The sequence below is a fragment of the Delphinus delphis genome, chromosome 13 (assembly GCF_949987515.2).
Source record: "Delphinus delphis chromosome 13, mDelDel1.2, whole genome shotgun sequence".
Classification (NCBI taxonomy): domain Eukaryota; kingdom Metazoa; phylum Chordata; class Mammalia; order Artiodactyla; family Delphinidae; genus Delphinus; species Delphinus delphis.
Genome location: NC_082695.1, coordinates 73,929,371 through 73,951,454, shown reverse-complemented (window position 1 = coordinate 73,951,454; position 22,084 = coordinate 73,929,371). Strand labels below are relative to the sequence as shown.

General features: G+C 43.2%; 1 protein-coding gene across 3 annotated transcripts in view; it reads left to right on the top strand.

The window, feature by feature from the left end:
* The window catches only part of CCBE1 (collagen and calcium binding EGF domains 1), a 235,653-nt gene that overhangs the window by 181,366 nt on the left and 32,203 nt on the right, over positions 1 to 22,084 (top strand). The window contains exons 1-3 of one of the 3 annotated variants that reach the window (XM_060029159.1): positions 2,400 to 2,597; positions 11,097 to 11,149; positions 20,066 to 20,200. In XM_060029159.1, coding sequence (XP_059885142.1) covers positions 2,593 to 2,597; positions 11,097 to 11,149; positions 20,066 to 20,200 — 193 coding nt within the window. In that variant the 5' untranslated portion in view covers positions 2,400 to 2,592. Of the gene's footprint in view, positions 1 to 2,399; positions 2,598 to 2,617; positions 3,673 to 11,096; positions 11,150 to 20,065; positions 20,201 to 22,084 lie in introns of those variants that run through there. The other 2 variants (XM_060029158.1, XM_060029157.1) reach the window with 2 other exon arrangements.

Sequence of the window (22,084 nt, the reverse complement as noted above, 5' to 3'; positions counted from 1 at the left end):
ATCAGGGGCTCCAACCCTCACACGGTAGAAAAACCCCCTGTAACTTATAGTTGGTTCCTCTGTATCCGAGAATTCAACCAGCAGCAGATCATGGAATACTGTAGTATTATTTACTGTTGGAAAACATCCTCGTATAGGCGGACCCACATTGTTCCAGGGTCAGACGTAGATGTCTGAAAGTCAGTAGAAAATTGACAACTTTTAAAGAGAAGAGCCCGTGGGCCTGCAGAGTATATTATCCCCAGTGAAACACAGTTAATTGTGGGGTGTTTTTTTGGGTTGTTTTTTTTTTTGTTTTTTGGCCACGCGCCATGTGGGATCTTAGTTCCCCGACCAGGGATCGAACCCGTGTTCCCTAGTGGAAGTGCAGAGTCTTAACCACTGGACCACCAGGGAAGTCCCAAAACAGAATTAATTTAGAAACTGGAAAGAATTTTTAAAGAAATTCTCATTAGTGCCCTCGAAGAAATTCTAGAGAAGGATCGCATCTTAAATAAAACAAGCCCTGTGGACCAAAGAACATTTGGAAAGAAGGAGGCAATGTTTAGAAACAGGCTTATGGGTTATTTGCCTTTGAGCTCTGGCTCCGCCCAGGATGCTATTCTATCCCACGCTGGCAGTGAGAAGTTAACTTTTTCCTCTGAATTTTAAAATATAACGTCTTCTCTTTACGAAAGTAACACCTGATGACTATACAAAACTTAGAAAATACAGGCAAGCAAAATGAAGGCAGTTTCGCTGCCTGGAAGTTTGCAGTTTAGGTGTCAGAGAGGTGAGAGTTGAGATCCTGAGGCTGGGTCCACCTTTGAAGAAGAGAAAAGAGTGTGTTGTATTCATTCGGGAATATAACCAATATTTTGTAACAACTTTAAATGTAATATAATCTATAAAAATATTGAATCACTGTGTTCTACATCTGAAACTGATATAACATTGTAAATCAACTATACTTCAATAAATAAAGAAGTTAGTAAATAACCAAAGCGACAGGAGTGAGGAAACAAAACTGCAGAGAAAGTCCAGAGTGGGAGGAGAAGGAAGGAGGAACAGTCAGGAAACTTCTGGACTGCATTGGAAACCACCGCAGATGACTTGTATTGCTTCATTTATCATGAATATTTTAGTGCCTGCAGATAGGATTTTCTTGATGAATGCTACCCTAGAATATTACTAATAACATTGAGGTGTTTCTAGAATACTTAGAGAGTTAAGAATAGAATAAAAATAAATCAACAACTAGGGCTTTGGGTCCTACAGTGTCAGTGCATACGATGAACCACGTTGCTGCAAGGAATAATCTCCACTTTCCAGGCTGTGTCCATGGACAGTGACCCACGGAGTAGGACACGACTCACAACTATCAGCGCCTCGGAAAATTAGCAACCGTGGGAACAAATGTGAGCAGAGCTGCACTGGTTTAAATGTGTCCCACAAGCGGGGGAAATGGTTCCATTAAAATCCTCCCTAAGGCAAGCCTATTACACCAGTTATTTGAGGTGCAAAAAGAATGAACATCCTATTAAATAGCACACTAAATCCCTAAGGCAGTTTCTTAATAAATACTGTATATTGATTCCAGGTGACTTGGTCAAAAGCAGTTGGGTTGAAACCTAGTTGGTCCAGTTTGTCCAAAATATAACTGCTCAGTTTCTGGGTAAAGCGAGTCATGCTGGGTGCCTATCTGCTCAAACACGTTCCCGAACGTGACTCCTTACCCAACTTGCAAAATCACAAGCTTCTGAAACTGTTGTCAAGCCTGGCGTTAGAAATGTACCAGACCACCCTGAAAATCTCTAAAGACCCCTTTATTATTTTATTTTCTCTTACTACATACAAAATCAGTACCTGGTCGTTACAGAAAAATCCGGAAACACACAAAAACGAATATGAGGAACCCTCTTGTAGCTCACCCGCATGAAAAGAACCACGAATACACAGTGTCTTCATTTTCACTGTAAAAATTTCACCACCTGTGTATATATAAGCATATACATAGATACAAGTTTGTTTTATTTCGTTTTTCACAAAGGTAATACCAAACTACCTTTTCTCATTTTTTATAATTTTTTATTATGTTTCAGAAATGATCAACTTATCACCTGATTAGGGAAAAGGCAGTCAGCGAACAAGGTGATAACGAGGGTTGATGAGGTAGAAAACTCATTTGGGGAGGCAAGGAAGGAGGAAAAAATGTGTGAGAAGGGAGCTGGGGTGTCTAGTGTTGGCATCGTTGCAAAGAGGAAGTTAATCAATCCCAAGTTCTTATCTCTTTAACGTCAGCCCTGTACTCCAGTCAGCCCTTGGCTGAAGTCCTTGACCCTGGGGTCTGAGGAACACTGATGTACCAGGGAGATAGGGAGACGCTGGCAGGCATATCACGTGAAGGTGCCTGCACGTGTTCTCAGCCTGCAGCCGGGGCTTTTGTCCACACGTCCCGCCTCTGCAGGGCTCCAGGGTCCTTGAACGTGGCCAACACAGTGAGGACACAGCAGGAAAACCACATTTCCTTCTACATTTTCCAATGGACTTAACATATGCCAGCACGGTCCTAAGCTGCATCTTATTAACTCATGAAATCCTCTCACCAAGCCAATGAGGTGAGTACTATTACTTTCCCATTTTACACAGAAGGAAATCAAGTTAGAGGGATTTTACATCGCTTGTCTAAGGCCCCACAGCTGGAAAGCAGTGGTGCGTGGATTCAGACCCAGGTGGTACATCCCCAAGGAGCAGGGTCCTAACTACCAGCTCTTCTGCTTTTTGGGTAGGTGCGCGATGAATGTTTGTTGAATGAATAAATTATCACTTGCAGCCTTGGAGGATAAATACCTTTTGGTTATAACTTTAACTCCATCTGAGAATAACCTTTTCACACGCGCTTAGAGAAATTAATTTTTCTGTAATTCACACAATTAAAACCCACATGAAACCATGACCAGGGTGTTCATGGTTAAAGGGATCACTTCAACAGTGTTCCTTCCTCACTTGATCATTTTGTGTATATGTGGTAAAATACACATAATATAAAATTTACCATTTTAGCCATTTTTAGGTGTGTAGTTCAGTGGCATTAAGTACATCCACATTGTCGTGCAAGCATCACCACCATCCACCTCCAGAACGTTTTCATCTTCCCAAACTGACATTTTCGACCCGTTTGTAGCCTGTGTCGAAATTTCCTTCCTTTTTAAGGATGAATAATATTTTGCTGTGTATGTACCACATCTTGTTTATCCAGTCATCTGTCGATGGACATTTGGATTGTTTATACCTTTGGCTATTGTGAAAGATGCTGCTATGATCAAATATCTACTTGAGTGTGCTTTCAGTTCTTTTGGGTACATACCCAGAAGTGGAATTGCCGGATCATGTGGTAACTCTGTTTGGTTTTGTTTGGTTTTGCGGAACCACTAACTGTTTTCCTCATTTGACTTTGACCACCAGTAATTGTGCATAGAAGAAGAGCAGATTATACCTAAAATACTCCATAGGAGTCTTTTAATATCGTCACTGAGATTTGGCGGTAACAAGCTTATATGTAGATGAATAAATAGGTTTGTTTGGGTTGGCTTGTTAGTTTGTTGATGCCGTAGTAAACATGATATTATTCCATTTGCCTGGGAGGAGCATTTTCTGGTTAAAAGGCTGGAAGCAAGCATGTCTAGCTGGGAGGTGAGTCATTTCGTTGGGCTCTGTTCTCAGGTCATCTGGTGTGAAAGGAATTCTAGTAGCTCCTACAAAGTCGTGCAAAGCTCGATAAAAGTTTCCACAAAGGAAGAAAGTTCAAAGGAAGAGAGGAAAGCTTCCTCACTCTAAGGAGCTTGACCAAAAGATCCAGGACCACTATTAGATGCTCAAGCCTTTAATATTAGCCCCAAGGGATCCGTGGTCTGTGTTCTTCCTGGCAGAAGTTTCTCATGGGCCCCCCAGCTCGGGCATACCACAGTGCGGTTGGGCTGGTAAGAATAAACGATGTAAGTTGGCTCTACGCTTCCTCTGTCTCATCTGTCTTCATTTAGGACTGACTAGTTGAGGATGTGAGGAACCCACCATCTGTCTGCCTTTAGAAGCCATCACCAGGAGGGCTTCACTATCTTGGAGTGAAATATTAAATTGGAAGGTTCTTTATTTTTTTAATCTTTATTTTATATGGACTAGAGTTGCTTTACAGTGTTGTGTTAGTTTCAGGTGTACAGCAAAGTGATTCAGTTATACATATACATGTATCTATTCTTTTTCAACTTCTTTTCCCCTTTGGGTTATTACAGAATATTGAACAGAGTTCCCTGTACTGTATAGTAGGTCCTGGTTGGTTATCTATTTTAAATACAGTAGTGAGTATATGTCAATCCCAAACTCCCAGTTTATCCCTCCCTCCACCACCTTCTTTCCCCTTTGGTAACCATAAGTTTGTTCTCTGTGTCTGTGAGTCTGTTTCTGTTTTGTAAATAAGTTCATTTGTATCATTTTTTTAGATTCCACATATAAGCTGTATCATACTGATATTTGTCTTTGTCTGACTTACTTCCCTCACCATGATAATCCATGTTGCTGAAAATGGCATTATTTCATTCTTTTTAATGGCTGAGTAACATTCTCTTGTATTTATGTACCGCATCTTTATTCATCTGTCAATGGACATTTAAGTTGCTTCCATGCCTTGGCTATTGTAAGTATTGCTGCAGTGAACACTGGGGTGCATGTATCTGAAAGGGTTCTTTAAAAAACATTTGGGAACTCTGTGTGCCTGGGCAGAATTATCTACTCGTGGGTGGGTTAGGTGCTACTTGGTATCCTAGTCTGGAGCCTCTTGGGTACAGTTTTCCAAAAGAATATACCTTCTGCCTCTTGCCCAGTAGGCAAAGGGTATCAGGCTAACTTCTTCGGTTTGAGGTGGGAACAGGATGTCTAATTTCTCATGAGACTTTCAGGTCAGCTTGCTTTCTTCTGGCCTCCACTTTCCTCAGTATCTGGCATCTCCAGTTTCGACGGCTTACCTAGGTTCTGCAGGGTAGGTTGGCTGGTCTCTCCATGATCACCTCTTCTAGAAGCCCTCAGGTTTGAAGTTATCCCACTTTGCAAAATCACTTCCCATCCTTCTGTCCGCAGGCTATGTTCATATTCAGCTAACCCTTGAACAACATGAGCTTGAAGTGTACAGGTCCACTTAATACACAGATTTTTTTCTTTTTCTTTTTCTTTTCTTTTTTTTTTTGTGGTACGCAGGCCTCTCACTGCTGTGGCCTCTCCCGTCGCGGAGCACAGGCTCCGGACGCACAGGCTCAGCGGCCATGGCTCACGGGCCCAGCCGCTCCGCGGTATGTGGGGTCTTCCCGGACCGGGGCACGAACCCGTGTCCCCTGCATCGGCAGGCGGACTCTCAACCACTGCGCCACCAGGGAAGCCCACAGATTTTTTCAATAAATATTCAATGCACAGTCGGCTCTCCACATCTATGGACAGATATGGAGCACCAACTGTGTTCATTGTACTCTGCCATTTTATATAAGGGGCTGCAGCATCCATGGATTTTGGTATATCGGGGCCCCTGAAACCAAGCCCCTGCAGTTACCGAGGGACAACCGTGTTATGGTCCAGAGTTAGAAAGGTCTCCTAAATCCATGGGATATGAGTTTGCATTTTATTTCTTGTTCCCCTTGTTATTTGGAGTTAACTGGTGAAAGAAGACGATGACAAAAATGTTACTTTTCTATCATCTTGAAATCGGCAGTTTCTCTCCCTCCCCCCCCTTCCCCTTCTCTCTTGTTTTTGGAAGAAGCGATGGCATCCGCCGTTGACTAAGAAATGGAAGAAAGAGATGAGTCATGAGAGGAAAGCATCTGGGAAGAGCTGCTTTTGCTGTTTTCTTGTTGTGTTCATAAAGCTGCGACTTAGAACACCATTCTGATCCCAAACCAGACCCGTTCTAGGCACCTTTATTTTATTATCTATAATCCTTGTTAATCCTATAAAGCAAATTTTATTGTTCATGTTTTATTCGTGAAGAATCTGGAGCTCAGCAAGTTTAAGAAATGAGCCCAAGGTCACATCCCGAGCTCTTTTAAAATTTTTTTAATTTTTAAAAAAATTTTTATTTTCTTTATTTTTTGGCTGTGTTGGGTCTTCGTTGCTGCCCACGGGCTTTCTCTAGTTGCGGTGAGCGGGGGCTACTCTTCGTTGTGGTGCGCAGGCTTCTCATTGCGGTGGTTTCTCTTGTTGTGGAGCACGGGCTCTAGGCGCGCAGGCTTCAGTAGTTGTGGCCCACGGGCTTAGTTGCTCCACGGCAAGTGGGATCTTCCCGGACCCGTGTCCCCTGCATTGGCAGGCAGATTCTTGTCCACTGCGCCACCAGGGAAGCCCACATCCCGAGCTCTTCAGAGGTCAGAGGCAGAATTGTAAGCCAGGTCTGCTTAACTCCAAAGCCTTTGCTCCATCTAGCTTGGCACCAAATTCTCTAAAAAGTGTAGTTCTTTCTCTCATGTTTTAAAAAGCCTGGTATATTTGGTGCATGTCTAGGCAGCTGTGCAAAGGAAACCTCAAGTAAATCTTAGGAAAATTTACTGTTGCCTTGGAGCAAGTGTTGAAATACGTCTTGCCTACTAGCTCACTTGACCTTTTGAGGTCCCTTCTTCTGGCCCTCTAATTCTGTAGGCAGTGGTGGTGGTGTTTTTTTAATTCTTTTCGAGAATCTGGTAACTCACAGCAGACAGTTGGATGATGAGATCTCTGTTATCTTCATTTTCCCGATTTAGTTTTTCCTTCCAAAAGCTTTCACACACACTTGGCTGGTGAGATATATTTCTGGCTGCATAGTTTTTATTTATGATTTTTTAATGTGTGTTAATACTCAGGGGCACCCAGGGGAAACATCCACAGACTTTCCTGATTACCAGATGTCACCCTTTCTATGTAACAACCATCTAATCGCCACTTCCCCTTGCCAAGAAATGAGAAAAGCATTTGCATTTGGAAAAACCACGTTGTGACAACGTGAAGCGTATTAAGGACTGCCTCCCCGGATTCCACATGAGCTTTTCCTGTCTTAGTTTGTTTTCTAAAAGATGATAACCGCACAGCCATGCTCGCAGTTAGATCTAAAAAGTGTCTGTGCTTGCATAATGAGATTTCAGTTTGGCTGGCTCAGCTTCATTATACGTGAATTATGTTGTAAGTAATCTCTGAAACAGTATAACATGTATGGCCAGTGTTTATTTGTGATGCTTTGGACTATTTCATTGTTTATGTGGTGATTTATGATTGATGGGTGTTTAATATGCAAAGTAATGCTGTGTTCCCGGGAGGGTACAGTGGAGCCTCCGACCTCCTCCTCTTGAGCAGAGAGAGAGTGTTAGTTATGCAGTTAAGAAAAAACAGCCAAGCGGGGGGGGCTTCCCTGGTGGCGTAGTGGTTGAGAGCCCGCCTGCCTTTGCAGGGGACACAGGTTCGTGCCCCGGTCCGGGAAGATCCCACATGCCGTGGAGCGGCTGGGCCCGTGAGCCATGGCCGCTGAGCCTGCGCGTCCGGAGCCTGTGCTCCCCAACGGGAGAAGCCACAACAGTGAGAGGCCCGCGTACCGCAAAAAAAAAAAAAAAAAAAAAAAACCATCAAAAAACAGCCAAGGGGAAGTTAGTTCTTCGCTGAGCAGATATTTAAATGAAGCATGTCCATCCTGAAGCTCAGATTTTCTGACAGAGCTCCATAGCCTCTTGAAAGCATATCAAATCACTGTGTTATTTAATTCCATAAAAAGGAAATGACAGGTGACTTTTGGCTCCACTGTGTGCGTGGTCCCAAGCCCTTGAAATGCTCAGGAAGGTTAGAGTGCCCAAGTTTAATGTCTTAGATGTAGAAAAACAGATTATAAGGATTTCATCCATTTGCATGAACTTTAAAATGCCATAGAACATCTCAGAGGCAGTACCTTAGATGTGCCACTTAGGTAGAAACAAACAAATAGAACCATATGTTTAAACGTGGTGTTATACTTGGTGTATCAAAAGCACATGTTTTGCCCCTCCATCCAACTTTCTCATGAATCACTCGAGTTTCGAATCATCTAGCACACTGCTTCCTCCTATAGTTTTCTGTAGGACAGCCTTAAGTAATACAGTAAGTAATATCCGTGAAATTTTAATGAATGCTCTGTTAAGCCAGTTTTCTTTTTGGTTGTTAGGAACTTGGACTTTCTTTTTTTTTAATTAATTAATTTTATTTATTTTATGGCTGCATTAGTTCTTTGTTGCTGCACTCGGACTTTCTCCAGATGCGGCACGTAGGGGCTACTCTTCATTGCGGTTCACAGGCTTCTCATTGTGGTGGCTTCTCTAGTTGAGGAGCACGGGCTCTAGGCACCCAGGCTTCAGTAGTTGTGGCACGCAGACTCAGTAGTCGTGGCTTGTGGACTCTAGAGCGCAGGCTTAGTAGTTGTGGCCCACGGGCTTAGTTGCTCTGTGGCGTGTGGGATCTTCCCGGACCAGGGCTCGAACCCGTGTCCCCTGCATTGACAGGCAGATTCTTAACCACTGCACCACCAGGGAAGTCTAGAACTTGGACTTCCTTAAACCATGGAAAACTAGGCAGAGTTTATTTCATAGAATGTAATGGTAGGTCTTCTACCACTGTTACAAATAATAATCATCATAAATTTATACCCCACGGGCTTTTCCTGTCATGTAAAATTACAATGTGGTTGCAGATACTGGGGAATTAGGTCTAACTGGAAGACTCTGGACGTTGCCCCAGATCGCTCATACCAGTAAATTACACACACATAAGTATTTCCTTTTAACATAAAATATGTCAATGAGAGATTATAAAATAATATATACTGAGTGGACAAGTACAGGCAGGCAAATGTATCCTTTGTTGAGGGTGGGGTTGAGCTTAGCTATTTCACTCAAGTCTGCTTTGGGAGCATCCCAAATGCCATTGTTTTTATAATGGAAACCCACTTATTTTGCTTTGGAAGTAGGATTATCTGCTGCATCTGGGCTGCAAGTGAGATGTTACAGGAAGGAATGAGGTAATACTGCTAAACCCACTTAGGTATCAGAATGTTCTCGTACTAGATGTGATGTTTATAAATTGTATAAAGTAATAAAAATTTTAAAGCTTGGGGAAGAGATTGCTTAAGTTTCTCCTATGAGTGGTCATTCACTTAGCAGACCAGTTCACAAAAATTGATTTGACCAGTAAGATTACACTGACTTGCAAAAGTAGAAAATAATGCTGTTATTAGAGACAGAAGGTCTTGTCTAGTCCGGTCGAAGGTTCTAGCCATTTGATGAAAGTGGAAACTTACTTTAAGACACAGATAATGCCTGATTTTCCACATCAGTGGTTTGTGCCCCTGATTCGTATATACAGATGACATGTTAACACAGGTGGCATGATAGGTTGCAGGTGATATGCAGTTCCTAGCTGGTAGATCCTATTAAACTTAATCCCTTTCTGTTCCACCTGGAAAGCATATCCAAATGCAAATGAGTCAGAATGACATTGCGATGAGAATAACCTTGAATCTGATTTCTCTTAGGGTTACAAAGAAGAGTATTTTTAATGGTAGTTTAACCATTATAGTCAACTCAAAATATCTTGGTAAGTTCTTGAGATTTGCAGATTCCCAGGGCCCTGGTTAATTCTTGCTCTCTGATTTAACATACACTGATGTTGGAAGTGGTAAAGGGAAGCTTACTTAGAAACCAGCTGGGAGAGAAGGGAAGGGAAAAGTGATGGAGACTGGAGAGATGGAGAGCTGAGATTTCCTACTTTTTCATTCATTACAAGTATATCTTCCTTTATATCATTGAACATAGTTATATGTTTGCGTCTGATAATTCCAACCTCTGGGTTATCTTACAGTTCACACCATTGATTGTCTTTTCCCTTGAGAATAAGTCACATTTATACACGTTGTGTTGTAGAGACCCTGCATCCTGATATATTCGTCCAAAGAGTATTGATATTTTCCTTTTAGCAGACAGTTAACTTGATTAGACAAAAAGTGAAAACTGGCCTGTAGAAGTGGCAGCTCAAGTCTTCATTCAGCCCCTTTTGTCTTTAGCTGAGATGTTTTGGATCTGCTTCTCACACACATGGGTTAGGGGTTACCAGAGACTTGGACAGAGTTTCTACACAAAATTCCGGGCTCTCCTTCTCTAGCACTATCCTTTCCAGGATTCCTTCTCAGTTTCTCGTGACTCTGGATCCCAAGGCTTTGTCCTCTGTTTGACCAGGCCAAAAAATACTGCAGGTTTTCTCTCAGGCTTTTAACTTCCACATGGCAATTGTGATCTGCAGACAGGATAAAGCCCTAAAAAGCAGGAAGATTACCCTCTGTCAGTCCCTTGTTGAAAATTTCAGCTCTCCTCCTAAATCTGTCTGCTTTAACTCTCCAGAATCATCAGGTAGTTGTTTGCTTCTGTTTTGTCCAGAGTTTATTGTTGTTATCTGCAGAGGGGGCAGGTCTCTTAGGAGCTCACAGCTCCATACCAGAGATATGATCCCTACAGTGGGGATTTGCATTTGGAACTGATGGTGCCATTTCTTGGGCAGAGATGTAAGTCTTGGATGTTTATGTTAAAATTTGCCAGTTAGCCGTTCTTAAAATTCAGATACTTTAGGTATCTTTAGGTACCTTATGTGGTACAGGTGTTTTCAAAAAAAAAAAAGAGGGGGGAGTCAGAATGCTTGGGTTCTAGTCCCAGGCTTGATAATAATTAGTTACCTAATTATTATATGGTAATTATCAATCATTATGTTATAATTAGCCTAATGTTACTATAATTAGCTCATAATTAGCAAGTCATGTGAATCCTTGACCTGTAGGATGATAAGCCACTAATCATCTAATATAAATATCTTGAAGTCTCAGGGTTAATTCACTTCATAGGATTCAAAGGATTAATGTCCTGTATTAGGTGGGGAAAAGGTGTGGGTCATATGGTAGTGATAGTATTTTTTCTTTTTATCTCAGATTCCCTCTACCCTGACTTTCCTTTATGCCTCAGTTCTTCCTGGGCACAAGTTATTTCATTCAAACTCGCTAATTGTAAAGAATTTTATTTTTAACATATCACATTTTGTTTGTCTCTTAGGCGGAAGTGCTGCAAAGGGTATAAATTTGTCCTTGGACAATGCATCCCAGAAGGTATGTAATATAATGGATTATATCTTCTCACCTTGTTTATGACTAATAACCAGAGGTCTTGTAAAGTTCAGATGTACACGGAACATATGTATGTTATCGGTGCATGCATGTGTAATTTCTCTCTTTTTTTGGCTTTAAATTCTTCTAATGCCAATTTGGTTATACATGTCAGGCTCTATCTAAATCATTACATAGCGTTTACATGTATATTGAGTAATTCCTGTATCTCTGGTTTTGTGTTGTAGAGGCTATAATTCCCTAGTCAGTATTTCATGCACAGTTAGAACACAGCCATCTTCCCCAACCTCTCTACCTGCTTTTCATCTGCTAAACGTGAAGCCCCTTGATCATCAGCAAACACTGCTCGGCCCAGCACTGAAGAGACAGAGTGTTGTAAGACGTGGGCCCAGCCCTCAAGCTGGGAGACAGCATGTGGATGGCATGGAATCAGAGAGACCTGGATTATAATCATGCTTCCATGTTGCTGTAATCCATTTGCACTGCTGTGACAAAAATAAGTTAGACTGTATGGAGGCTGGGAAGTCCAAGAGCGAGGCACTGGAAAGTCCAATGTCTGGTGAGCGCTTCCTGGTTCATAGACAGCCATCTTCTTGCTGTGTCTTCACATGGTGGAAAGGGCAGGGGAGCTCTCTGGAGTCTCTTTTATAAGGGCACTAATTCCATTTATGAGGGCTTCACCCTCGTGATCTAATAATCTCCCAAAGGCCCCCACCTAATACCATCACACTGGGGGTTAGGGTTTCAAAATATGAATTTCAGGAGGACACAAACATTCAGTCCGTAACACACATCCTGCTAGCTATGACCTTGGGCACGTGACTTTCTAAACCTTAGTTTTTGCAGAAAGTGTTAGTACTTGACTCATGTGGAGACTTTAAGAGGATTACCGCATGTAAAGTACTTGCAACAGAGGCTGGCTCTTATTAAGTGCTTGATAACTCGTGGTTCCTCTTATTACTAACAACTACAATATGCATAGTAGAGACATGCATATTGCAGAAGGGGCACATAGTCCCAGAGACCAGGGCGGTCAGAGGTGGTCTCGAGAAGGTGAGGAGTTTGGAGCTAGGTTATGAGGAAGGCTGCCCAGGACTTAGACAAGAAGGAGGAGGAGAACTGTAAAAGATTCCAGGCAGAGCACTGATACAGAAAACACTAAGAACTGTTGGAAGAGCATGACATTAGTGTGCCCAGGGCTGGGCTGGGGACAGGTGAGTAGGTAATGTGAAATAGTTTCCTTCACTGTTGGCCAAGAATCCAGGTCTCGCTAGTAGACTTGGAGCCCAGCCAAGCTAATTATGTTGCATTATCTCATAGGGAGCAGTTTCTTTATCAGTTAGAGATAAATGAATCCTTCTTACTTATTGCTCTCTTTTGCAGAAGAGTTCATTAAACCATAGCTGTCAACCCTGAGAAAGCTGCTTTAGGAAGGCTGGTTAGGAAATCTCTTCACATACGTTGGTTTATATTGGTCTCTCCAAGACGGAATTTCTCACTGCCAGCTAGTTCTGTTAGAGCTCGGTGGGAAAAAAAAAAACACAGAGGTCAAAATAATTGCATTCTTTTATAAGCCAGCTTTTCTCAGCCACCAGCTGAGTCCTTTATGTTTCAATTTTGCAGATACAGAAAGATAATGAAGTTTAGGCCCATCAATTTAAGATCCTAGTTAAGGACCTTGCCCAACCTGATTAAAAACACATTACATGGATACCACATGCTTAGAATTTCTTTAAATGATAGGTGTTGTGGTTTCAAACATCTAAGCCTAAATCCAGTCTCCCTCACTCTACAGTAAGACGTTATCAGCACCTAAGATTAATGTAACTTAGAACTGAATATTTCCAGGAAAAGTGGTCCCAAGTGCTGAAAGTTGCTTTGCCGTAATTAACTCTGTTCTATCGCTTTTCACTAGAACACTTTTTAAAGTTGATTTGTTTTCCTCTGTGGGAATAAGTCAGTGTGTTTGTGTGTGTTTGTGTTTATGACTAAAGGTATCTTTCATCATAAAAGTTTCTGTTACCCAAGGATGCAAAGTGTAGGATTTCAGAAAAGATGGTGTATTGGTCATGATTCTCCAGAGAAACAGAGATTTATTTTAAGGAACTAGCTCCCGAGATTGTAGAGGCGGGCACGTCCAAATCTGCAGGGTAGGCCAGCAGGCTGCAGACCTCAGGAAGAGTTACAGTTTGAGTCTGAAGGGCCATCTGCTGGCAGAATTCCCTCTTTATCAATGGAGGGCCATCATTTTTCTATTTAGACCTTCAGCTGATTGGAGAAGACCAGCCCACGGTGTGGAGGGCAATCTGCTTTACTCAGTGTCTACTGATTTAAATGTTAATCTCATTTAAAAAAAAAAAAAACAAATCTCTGCAGAAAATTCTAGAAAAATGGCCAGATACTTGGGTACTGTGGCCTAGCCAAGTTAACCCTTAAAATTAGCCATTACAGATAATAGGAAGAGACTAGAATTTCTAAACAAATATGCTAGCGAGTAGAAGCTGCAATTTAAAAGTGTTGTTGCCTCATTTGTTTAAGTGTCAGCAACTTGTGGCCTGTGAGCCAAATCTGGCCCACCACCTGGTTTGTAAATAAAGCTTTATTGAAGCACAGACATACCCATTCACTTCAATATTGCCTATGGCGACTTTTGCCCTGCAACAGCAGACTTGAGTAGCTTCAACAAAGCCCTGCAAAGCCAAAAAGTATTATCTAGCCCCCTTTACAGGAAAAGTTTGCCAACCCCTGCCATAAGTGTTATCTACATTGCCCAGGGGGTAGGGTAATCAGATTTGTTCTAGTTCAGCAACTACTAATTGTACTTAAACTGTAGGAAGAGAATAGTGCTGGTTGCCCCAGGGGACACAGTTCCTTTCAGCTATCCAAACAATCATTAGAACTAATAGTAAAAGGAGCTAAAATGCAGGTCAGGCTTTGACTAGGTGTCAGGCACTGTGCTTAATGTATCATCCAATTTAATCTTCCTAAAAGCACCGTGAAGCTGATCTTATTGTTCTCCCTATTTTACAGGTAAGGAAGTTGAGTCTTAAAGACCTCAGGATCACAGAGAGAGTGGCAGAGTGGGGAGGGTTGGCTCCAGTCCCTGTGCTCTTCATCATACCACTTCATGCCTCCTAGAATAGAGCCTGGCACAGAGTAGGCATTCAGCAAATACGGCAGAGCAGGATTGAGTCCTGTGGGGATTGGTGGGATGCAGAAACTAAACTCTGTTGAGGACTTCAAGGAAGTCTTCTTAAAACAGTGACGTTTGCATTGAGACTTGAGAAACTAGATAGGGTATCAACGGTAATAAAATGCTGAGAGGAAGAGTGGAGGAGTAGATTGGACATTATAAAGGGTGAAAACAGAATAAACAAAAACGTAACAGTAAGCCACGGATGTGATAAGGGATGATGGGGAAAAGAGTGTATTCCTTATCAAATTGTAAGGAATTCATAAATGAGTCTTAAGGTTGGAAGCGTAGTCTCAGGGATAGAACACCAGACCGCAAATGCAAGAGTGAGCCATTTATATTTAATGTTGATGAGCATAGAATTTACAGGCTTTGTGAGCGAGGTAGTGACACTCACAGAGGTATACGTTCAGAATATTACCGGCCTGACGGTGTTACATAGAGTGGACTTAAGAGGGAAGAATCTTGAGATGAGGATTTACAAGGGAGGTTCTGAAGATCTGAGTTAGAATGGTGCCAAGAGAAATAGGACAGGTGAAAACAGAGGAACTGTAGAGGGAAAAGCTACAGAGCAGGAAGCTGGTGGTCTCTGGAAAACCATCAAAAATGGAAAGTTGGGGCTTCCCTGGTGGCGCAGTGGTTGAGAGTCCGCCTGCCGATGCAGGGGACGCGGGTTCGTGCCCCGGTCCGGGAGGACACGCTGCAGGGGACACGGGTTCGTGCCCCGGTCCGGGAGGATCCCGCATGCCGCGGAACGGCTGGGCCCGTGAGCCATGGCCGCTGAGCCTGCGCGTCCGGAGCCTATGCTCTGCAATGGGAGAGGCCGCAACAGTGAGAGGCCTGCGAACGGCAAAAAAAAAAAAAAAAAGTCCTAAAGAAACTGACATTGAAATGTACCAGGCAAATCACTTAAATGAAGCCCGGGCTATTTACAGTAGCCAGGACAGGGAAGCAACCTAAGTGTCCATGGACAGATGAATGGATAAAGAAGATGTGGCACATATATACAATGGAATATTACTCAGCCATGGAAAGAAATGAAATTGAGTTATTTGTAGTGAGGTGGATGGACCTAGAGCCTCTGTCATACGGAGTGAAGTAAGTCAGAAAAAGAAAAACAAATACCATATGCTAACACATATATATGGAATCAAAAAAAAAATGGGTTCTGATGAACCTGGGGGCAGGACAGGAATAAAGACTCAGATGTAGAGAATGGACTTGAGGACACGGGGAGGGGGAAGGGGAGGCTGGGATGAAGTGAGAGAGTAGCATGGACATATATACACTACCAAATGCAAAATAGATAGCTAGTGGGAAGCAGCCACATAGCACAGGGAGATCAGCTTGGTGCTTTGTGACCACTTAGAGGGGTGGGATAGGGAGGGTGGGAGGGAGACGCAAGAGGGAGGAGATATGGGGATATATGTATATGTATAGCTGATTCACTTTGTTATACAGCAACAACTAACACAGCAATGTAAAGCAATTATACTCCAGTAAAGATGCTAAAAAAAAAAAAATTAAGCCCAGTGTTTATAAAGTCTACCACATGCAAAGAGCTTCTATTTAGCTGATTTTATAGCCTTCTCTTCAATATTTAGCTAATTTTATAGCTTTGCTTCTATGTAGCTATAATTTTTTTATGTTTTAGCTATTGTATTTAACCATGAATCAGTTACAGCAGACGTCCAAACAGGAAAAGGATCACCAGTCATTAGAGGGAAACCTACAAAAGAAACATACAGGAAAAAAAGAAAAAGAGTCTTAGAGAAAACACCACACAGAAAGAAGAAAGCTTCAAAGTAACTACCATTTATGCGTCAGTGAGTTACAAAAATGATATAGCATCCATGGGACCAGAACATGGTGTTATTAAAAAAAGATCATTCAAAGAAGAAATAAAGAATCCTTGGAAATTAAAAGCATGATAAAATGAGAACAGGAAAATGGTTGGGAGATGAGATTGTGAAAATCTCTCAGGACCTGGAGCAAAAGATCAAAGAAATAAAAAAATAGTAGAAGAAAAGTATGAGAATATTATTAGAGGACCAGTCCAGGGGATGCGACATCCAAATAAGAGTTCCACACAGAACAGAGGAAGAAGAAGAGAGTAAATCATTAAAGATATAATTCAAGAAAATTCTCTAGAATTGAAGGATATGAATTTCTAGATTAAAAGAGCCTACCAAAAATTGAAGGGGTCCCACATAAAGACGTCATTGTGAAACGTTAGTACCTTGGGGCAAAAAGAAAATACTAACATTTTTCAAAGAGGGAAAAATGAGATTTGAAAGATCAAGAATTAGAATCTTATAGGACTTATCCATAGCAGGACTGAAAGCTAGAAGACAGGGGAGCAGTTCCTTCAGAATTCTGAGGTAGCTTTCCAAACCTAGAATTATATGCCCTAACTAGCCATAAGGGTCAGGCACACATGACTTCAAAATTTTAAATCCTGTAAGACCTTTCTCAGTCTCTCTCCTCTTCCACCTTGCTCACTCTCCCAGCCCTGTTCTCAGTACTTAATAAGCCAGCAGCCAACAAGGCAGAAATGTGGTTTCCAGGGTACCAGTCACAAAGTAGCTCATGGAAGTGGAAGTTTGAAGCTAAGAGAGAAAGTTCACAACTACCCCCCCCAAATATACAAAATAATAATTATTTTTCATTGAAGTATAGTTGATATTCAGTATTGTTAGCTTCAGCTGTACAGCAAAGTGATTCAGTTGTATATATATATTTTTCAGATTCTTTTACATTATAGGTTATTACAAGATATGGAACATAGTTCCCTCTGCTATACAGTAAATCCTTGTTGTTTATCTATTTTATATGTAGTAGTGTGTATCGGTTGATCCCAAACTACTAATTTATCCCTCCCCCACTCTTTCCCCTTTGGTAACCATAAGTTTGTTTCCTATGTCTGTGAGTCTGTTTCTGTTTTGTAAATAAACTGATTTGTATTATGTTTTAGATTCCAGATGTAAGTGATTATATTTGTCTTTCTCTGACTTATTTCACTTAGTGTTATATGCTCTAGGTCCATCCATGTTGCTGGAAATGGCATTATTTCGCTCCTTTTTGGGGCTGAGTAATATTCCGTTGTATATATGTACCGCATCTTCTTTATCCATTCATCTGTTGGTGGACATTTAGGCTGCTTTGCATGTCTTGGGTATTGTAAATAGTGTTGCAATGAACATTGGGTGCATGTGGTACTAGATAATTATTTTAATTCCAGGGAAAACAAAACGGTCTTCAAGAAAGGATAGGGAATTAGAGTATACTTCCAGGCTTAGCAAAAAGTAGCTTTTATATTGTCATTATGCTGCCAACACTGAAGACTTATAAAACCAAAATTTCAGTGTAACGACAGGGGCAAAATGCAGGAGTAGGATGCATGGACGTGGTTGAGGAAACCGTGATAAAGCTGAACGTGTCTCGTCCATGACTGGAAATCCATAAAGAGTATTCACACAGAGGAGGAGGAAGCAATGCAAGCTGGCTGTTTAGAGATGCAGAGGGAAATCATAAAAGAATCAGCTGCAGGAGCTGGAAGTGGTACCTCAAGGCAGCTGGAAGGGAGGAGGAAATCAGGGCCGCTGTTTTTCAAAACAGGTCTTTTTCTTTCTCTCTCTTTTTTTTTTTTTTTTAGCATTTTGCTATCTTTTTTTAAATTAATTTTTATTAGAGTGTATAGTTGCTCTACAATGTTGTGTTCGTTTCTACTGTACAGCAAAATGAATCAGCTATACATACACACATATCCCCTCTTTTTTGGATTTCCTTCCCATTTAGGTCACCACAGTGCATTAAGTAGAGTTCCCTGTGCTATACAGTATGTTCTCATTAGTTATCTATTTTATACGTAGTATCCATAGTGTATATATGTCAATCCCAATCTCCCAATTCCTCCCAGCCCCTTCCCCCCCTTTCCCCACCTTGGTGTCCCTACATTTGTTTGTTCTCTACATCTCTGTCTCTGTTTCTGCTTTGCGATTAAGATCATGTAGACCATTTTACTAGATTCCACATGTATGTCAGAAAGAGAAAAACAAATATCGTATATTAACACACATATGTCAACACAGGTCTTAGTGAGCATAGCAGTCAACACGGGACTCCTGACTCTGCCCCTTTCCTCCCCTCCCTCCCTGGCAGCTGCTGGACGACGGGTACAGCTGGCCGAGCAGGGCAGCCCACAGCCAATCACGGCTGAGACCTTGCTCTTGAGCGAAAAGAGCACAGAACATGGGCTGCCTAGAGGTGATGCCTCAGTGAAGAAAACGCATTTGACCAGGGACACATGCAGGAAGCGCAGGCCTGGAATCCCATCTGTGGGGAGGAGTATTTAGCAAGGGCCGCCTTCCAGGTCGTCCTGAGATTGGCGTGATCCTTGTCTCGCTGACCCCACCCACATCGGGGGCTGACAGCCCACCCATTCCACTTTCACATGTGGCAGAGCAAAGCCAGGCTCACTCTGTTTCCAGCGATAGTGTATCTGTCAGCACCTGGGGGAGACAGTGCAGTGATTAATGAGATGCTGGGTCTAGTCTGGAAGTAAATGTTCAGCCTGAGCCTCCTGACTTAGAGCCAAAGTCCCTTCAGAGACTCGTTAAATATTAGTTTGTTTGTAAGGACTGAGAAAAGAGGAGATGCCCTGGTTCTCGACGAATAGAGCGTCCACCCCAATTTGCACAGACTTAGAGCTGGAACGAGATCTCTGGCCATTCTGCCTTACCCAGACGCTGCTCACCATGCAGAATCGACCCTCCCCCACCCCATCTGCATGCCTACAGCACAGAGACATCAGTCAGCCTCCCTCAGGCTCCTCCCAGCCTGCCTGACTTCCAGCACCGCCCCGCCCCTCACGTTAGGACGCCAGTGCCCATAGCCAGGGCTGGCTGTTCAGTATTCAGCTGGAAGGAATTCCTTGTCTCTCCAGCAGTTGGTGAAAAAGAGGAAGCAGGCCCCCAGGTAATTCAGCAGAGCCTGGCCACCTAAAGCTTCTTTGCTCTCTGGATGAATGACAAAAATCAACTACTGAATTGCACACTATAAAAGGGTAAATTTTGTGCTATGTGGATTATATTTTATTAAAGGTGTTCTATTTAAAATGAAAAAAGGAAAGGCAGCAAAAGAGAAATACAGTGACTCTTGATCATGGTGGAAATGCTCAAGTAGATCAGTTTTTAGAAAGAATAAACATGAAAGTTTAATATCTGTAAATTGACCCTCCTGAATTTATATGTGTCCCAAGTAGCCACAGGACAATCTCCCTTTCCGCAGGGATTGCATACTTTGGTTTGAAGGTCTTTGCGCTAGATGAATTTATTTGAGGTTACTTTTACATGGTAAGCACATTCTTCTTACATAGATTGTGCCAATCAATACACCATTAAAGTTTGTAGTGATGCTCTTATAGAAAGAAAAAAATAAGGATGGTGAGGTGACCCAGGGAGTATCACAAGTGATATTTCCATTTAACCATTGAGATTCTGAGCACTCAGTTACCCATTGCAGCCCTCCTGCAAGATGCCCCATGGCCTGAAGAGTTAACTCCCTCTACACATAGCTGGTCACACCACCGTTCCCCTTGAGCGGAGTGCAGCCTAGACAGTCTGTTCCCGACCAGGGCTGGGTGGGCCCCGCCTCCGTCTAGTGAATGACTGTGGTGGTTTTGAGTTCACACTTTTCTTTTTCAGATTATGATGTATGTGCTGAGGCTCCCTGTGAACAGCAGTGCACGGATAACTTCGGCCGAGTGCTGTGTACTTGTTACCCAGGATACCGATATGACCGGGAGAGGCACCGGAGGCGGGAGAAGCCGTACTGTCTGGGTGCGTTGGTGATGCGCGTTATTTCTTGGGTCCTGAGGATGTGCCAGATTCTGATGATTCTTTGGAACATTCTTCATCAGTGGGGACCAGCTCTCAGGAGCCACTTGGATGCCTCCCCTTACATCCTGATACTTGTTGGATGGAGTTGGGTTGGTACTATTCTAGGGGTCACTACCTTTCACCATGATTATTAAAACAAATGATGACCAAGGGATTCTTCAGGGAGTGGGTACCAGTCAGATCCTAATTGGCAGTGAGATATAAGAGCAGGAGAAGGGGAATATTACCAAGTGAAAACTAGAATAAGGTGAAACAGAATGTAAGGGGGCAGAAATGTGAAAATGCAGGAAGAACGAAACAAGAATAAGCCTCCTCTCAGAAGATGACCTGGAAGAGAGACTGGGAAAGAGGAGGTGTCTGTATGGCAGACAGGCTGGAAATGACTCAGAGGGAGCTGACGCCAGCCCCCGGGGCACAGCTGAGCAAAGCCAGCATCATCCATCGCCACCAGCTTGCTTCCTCCCCCCTCACTCACTAGGCTTCCCAGCCCTGCACTCCTTGGGTTCTGAGGCAGGTTTATGGTCGTTGGACCCTGGAACTGCTTGTATCAAAGTGTGGTCAGTGCATGTCTAAACTGTCTCAGAAACATCTGGGCTTATGGCTTAAAAAAAAAAAAAAATGTTCCTGGCCTCCCCTCGAGACTCTGAGGGTGGATGCAGAAATCTGCATTGCACAGATGCACAGTGCAGTTTGAGGATGAGCTCAAAGATGAACTTAGGAGACTGCAGAGGCATCTGGATAGAAAATAAAGCAGCTGTGATGAGCAGCCCCCTTCTCCGTCCCAGGGGGGCTCTGGAGAGCACCACTTAAGAGAGGTTCTAGGTGTTAGCTCTCCTGGTTTCTCCCCAGTGGCCCCTGGCATGGCGCCCCCCACTGAACAGGAATGGAATTGAGACCACCAAGCAAACGGAGGGGGACCCGTGGGCTCTCCTGCAGAGAGCATCGTAAACCCGTGTGTACCACGATCCGAGGTCCCAGGTGCCAGGGCTCTGATTTCAGTTGCGGTAGCTCTGGTACCCATTTCTTTTCTTTGGGAGGCTTGGGGACCAGCAACACTAGCAGTCTGTTAAGAGTCCCACCTGTTTCTCTCTCCTTTCAACCTTGTCCTTCCCCCTGTGGACAGTAGAGGCAGCCTTGCCCTTAGGTTGAAGGCAGGGGCACGTGGACAGACGTGGTCAGCCTGGGGAATTGCAGAGGAGGCAGCAGCTGTGACAGCTTAGCTTACGGGTGACGTAGTATGAACTACCAGGGAACATCCAGATGACCACATGCCCCTCGTGGGCACACAGGCCTGCCGGGGTGGGTCCCAGGCAGCTTGTCCAGGGCGTGGCTGGGACGTTGTCGGCATCCTGGAGCGCAAGGTTGGGCTCCGTCCGCTGGCCACATGTGCACAGTCTGGGGCTGTGTGTCCTGGCCACCACCCAGTATCTTCAGCCAGTGAGCAGGAAATGGGTTTGGGCCTCCTTCTCTTGCCCTGCTGGGAAATGGCTTTGTTTCCACCCGTTCAGTAGGGGGGCAAGTCTGTGATGTGCGCAGTTCACGTGGACTTTCTCTGGTTACTTGTTTGATGGTGTCGTGGCTCATTTCCACCACTCAGGAGGGGTCTGTTTGGGTCATGGATGGGGCTGAAATTTCCTGGGGAAAACGCTCTCCGTTAGACCCATTATGACTATTTTCTTTTATCAGAAGTGCCTTTTCCCAGGTATCATCACGTCTCCTAACTGAGAAGGAGCCGTTCCTAGTGGCCTTGGGTCACCACCATGCTGTTAGGAACCACTGGTTGTAAAGGGAACATAAAAGCCCTCGGCACACTAGGGTCTTTGC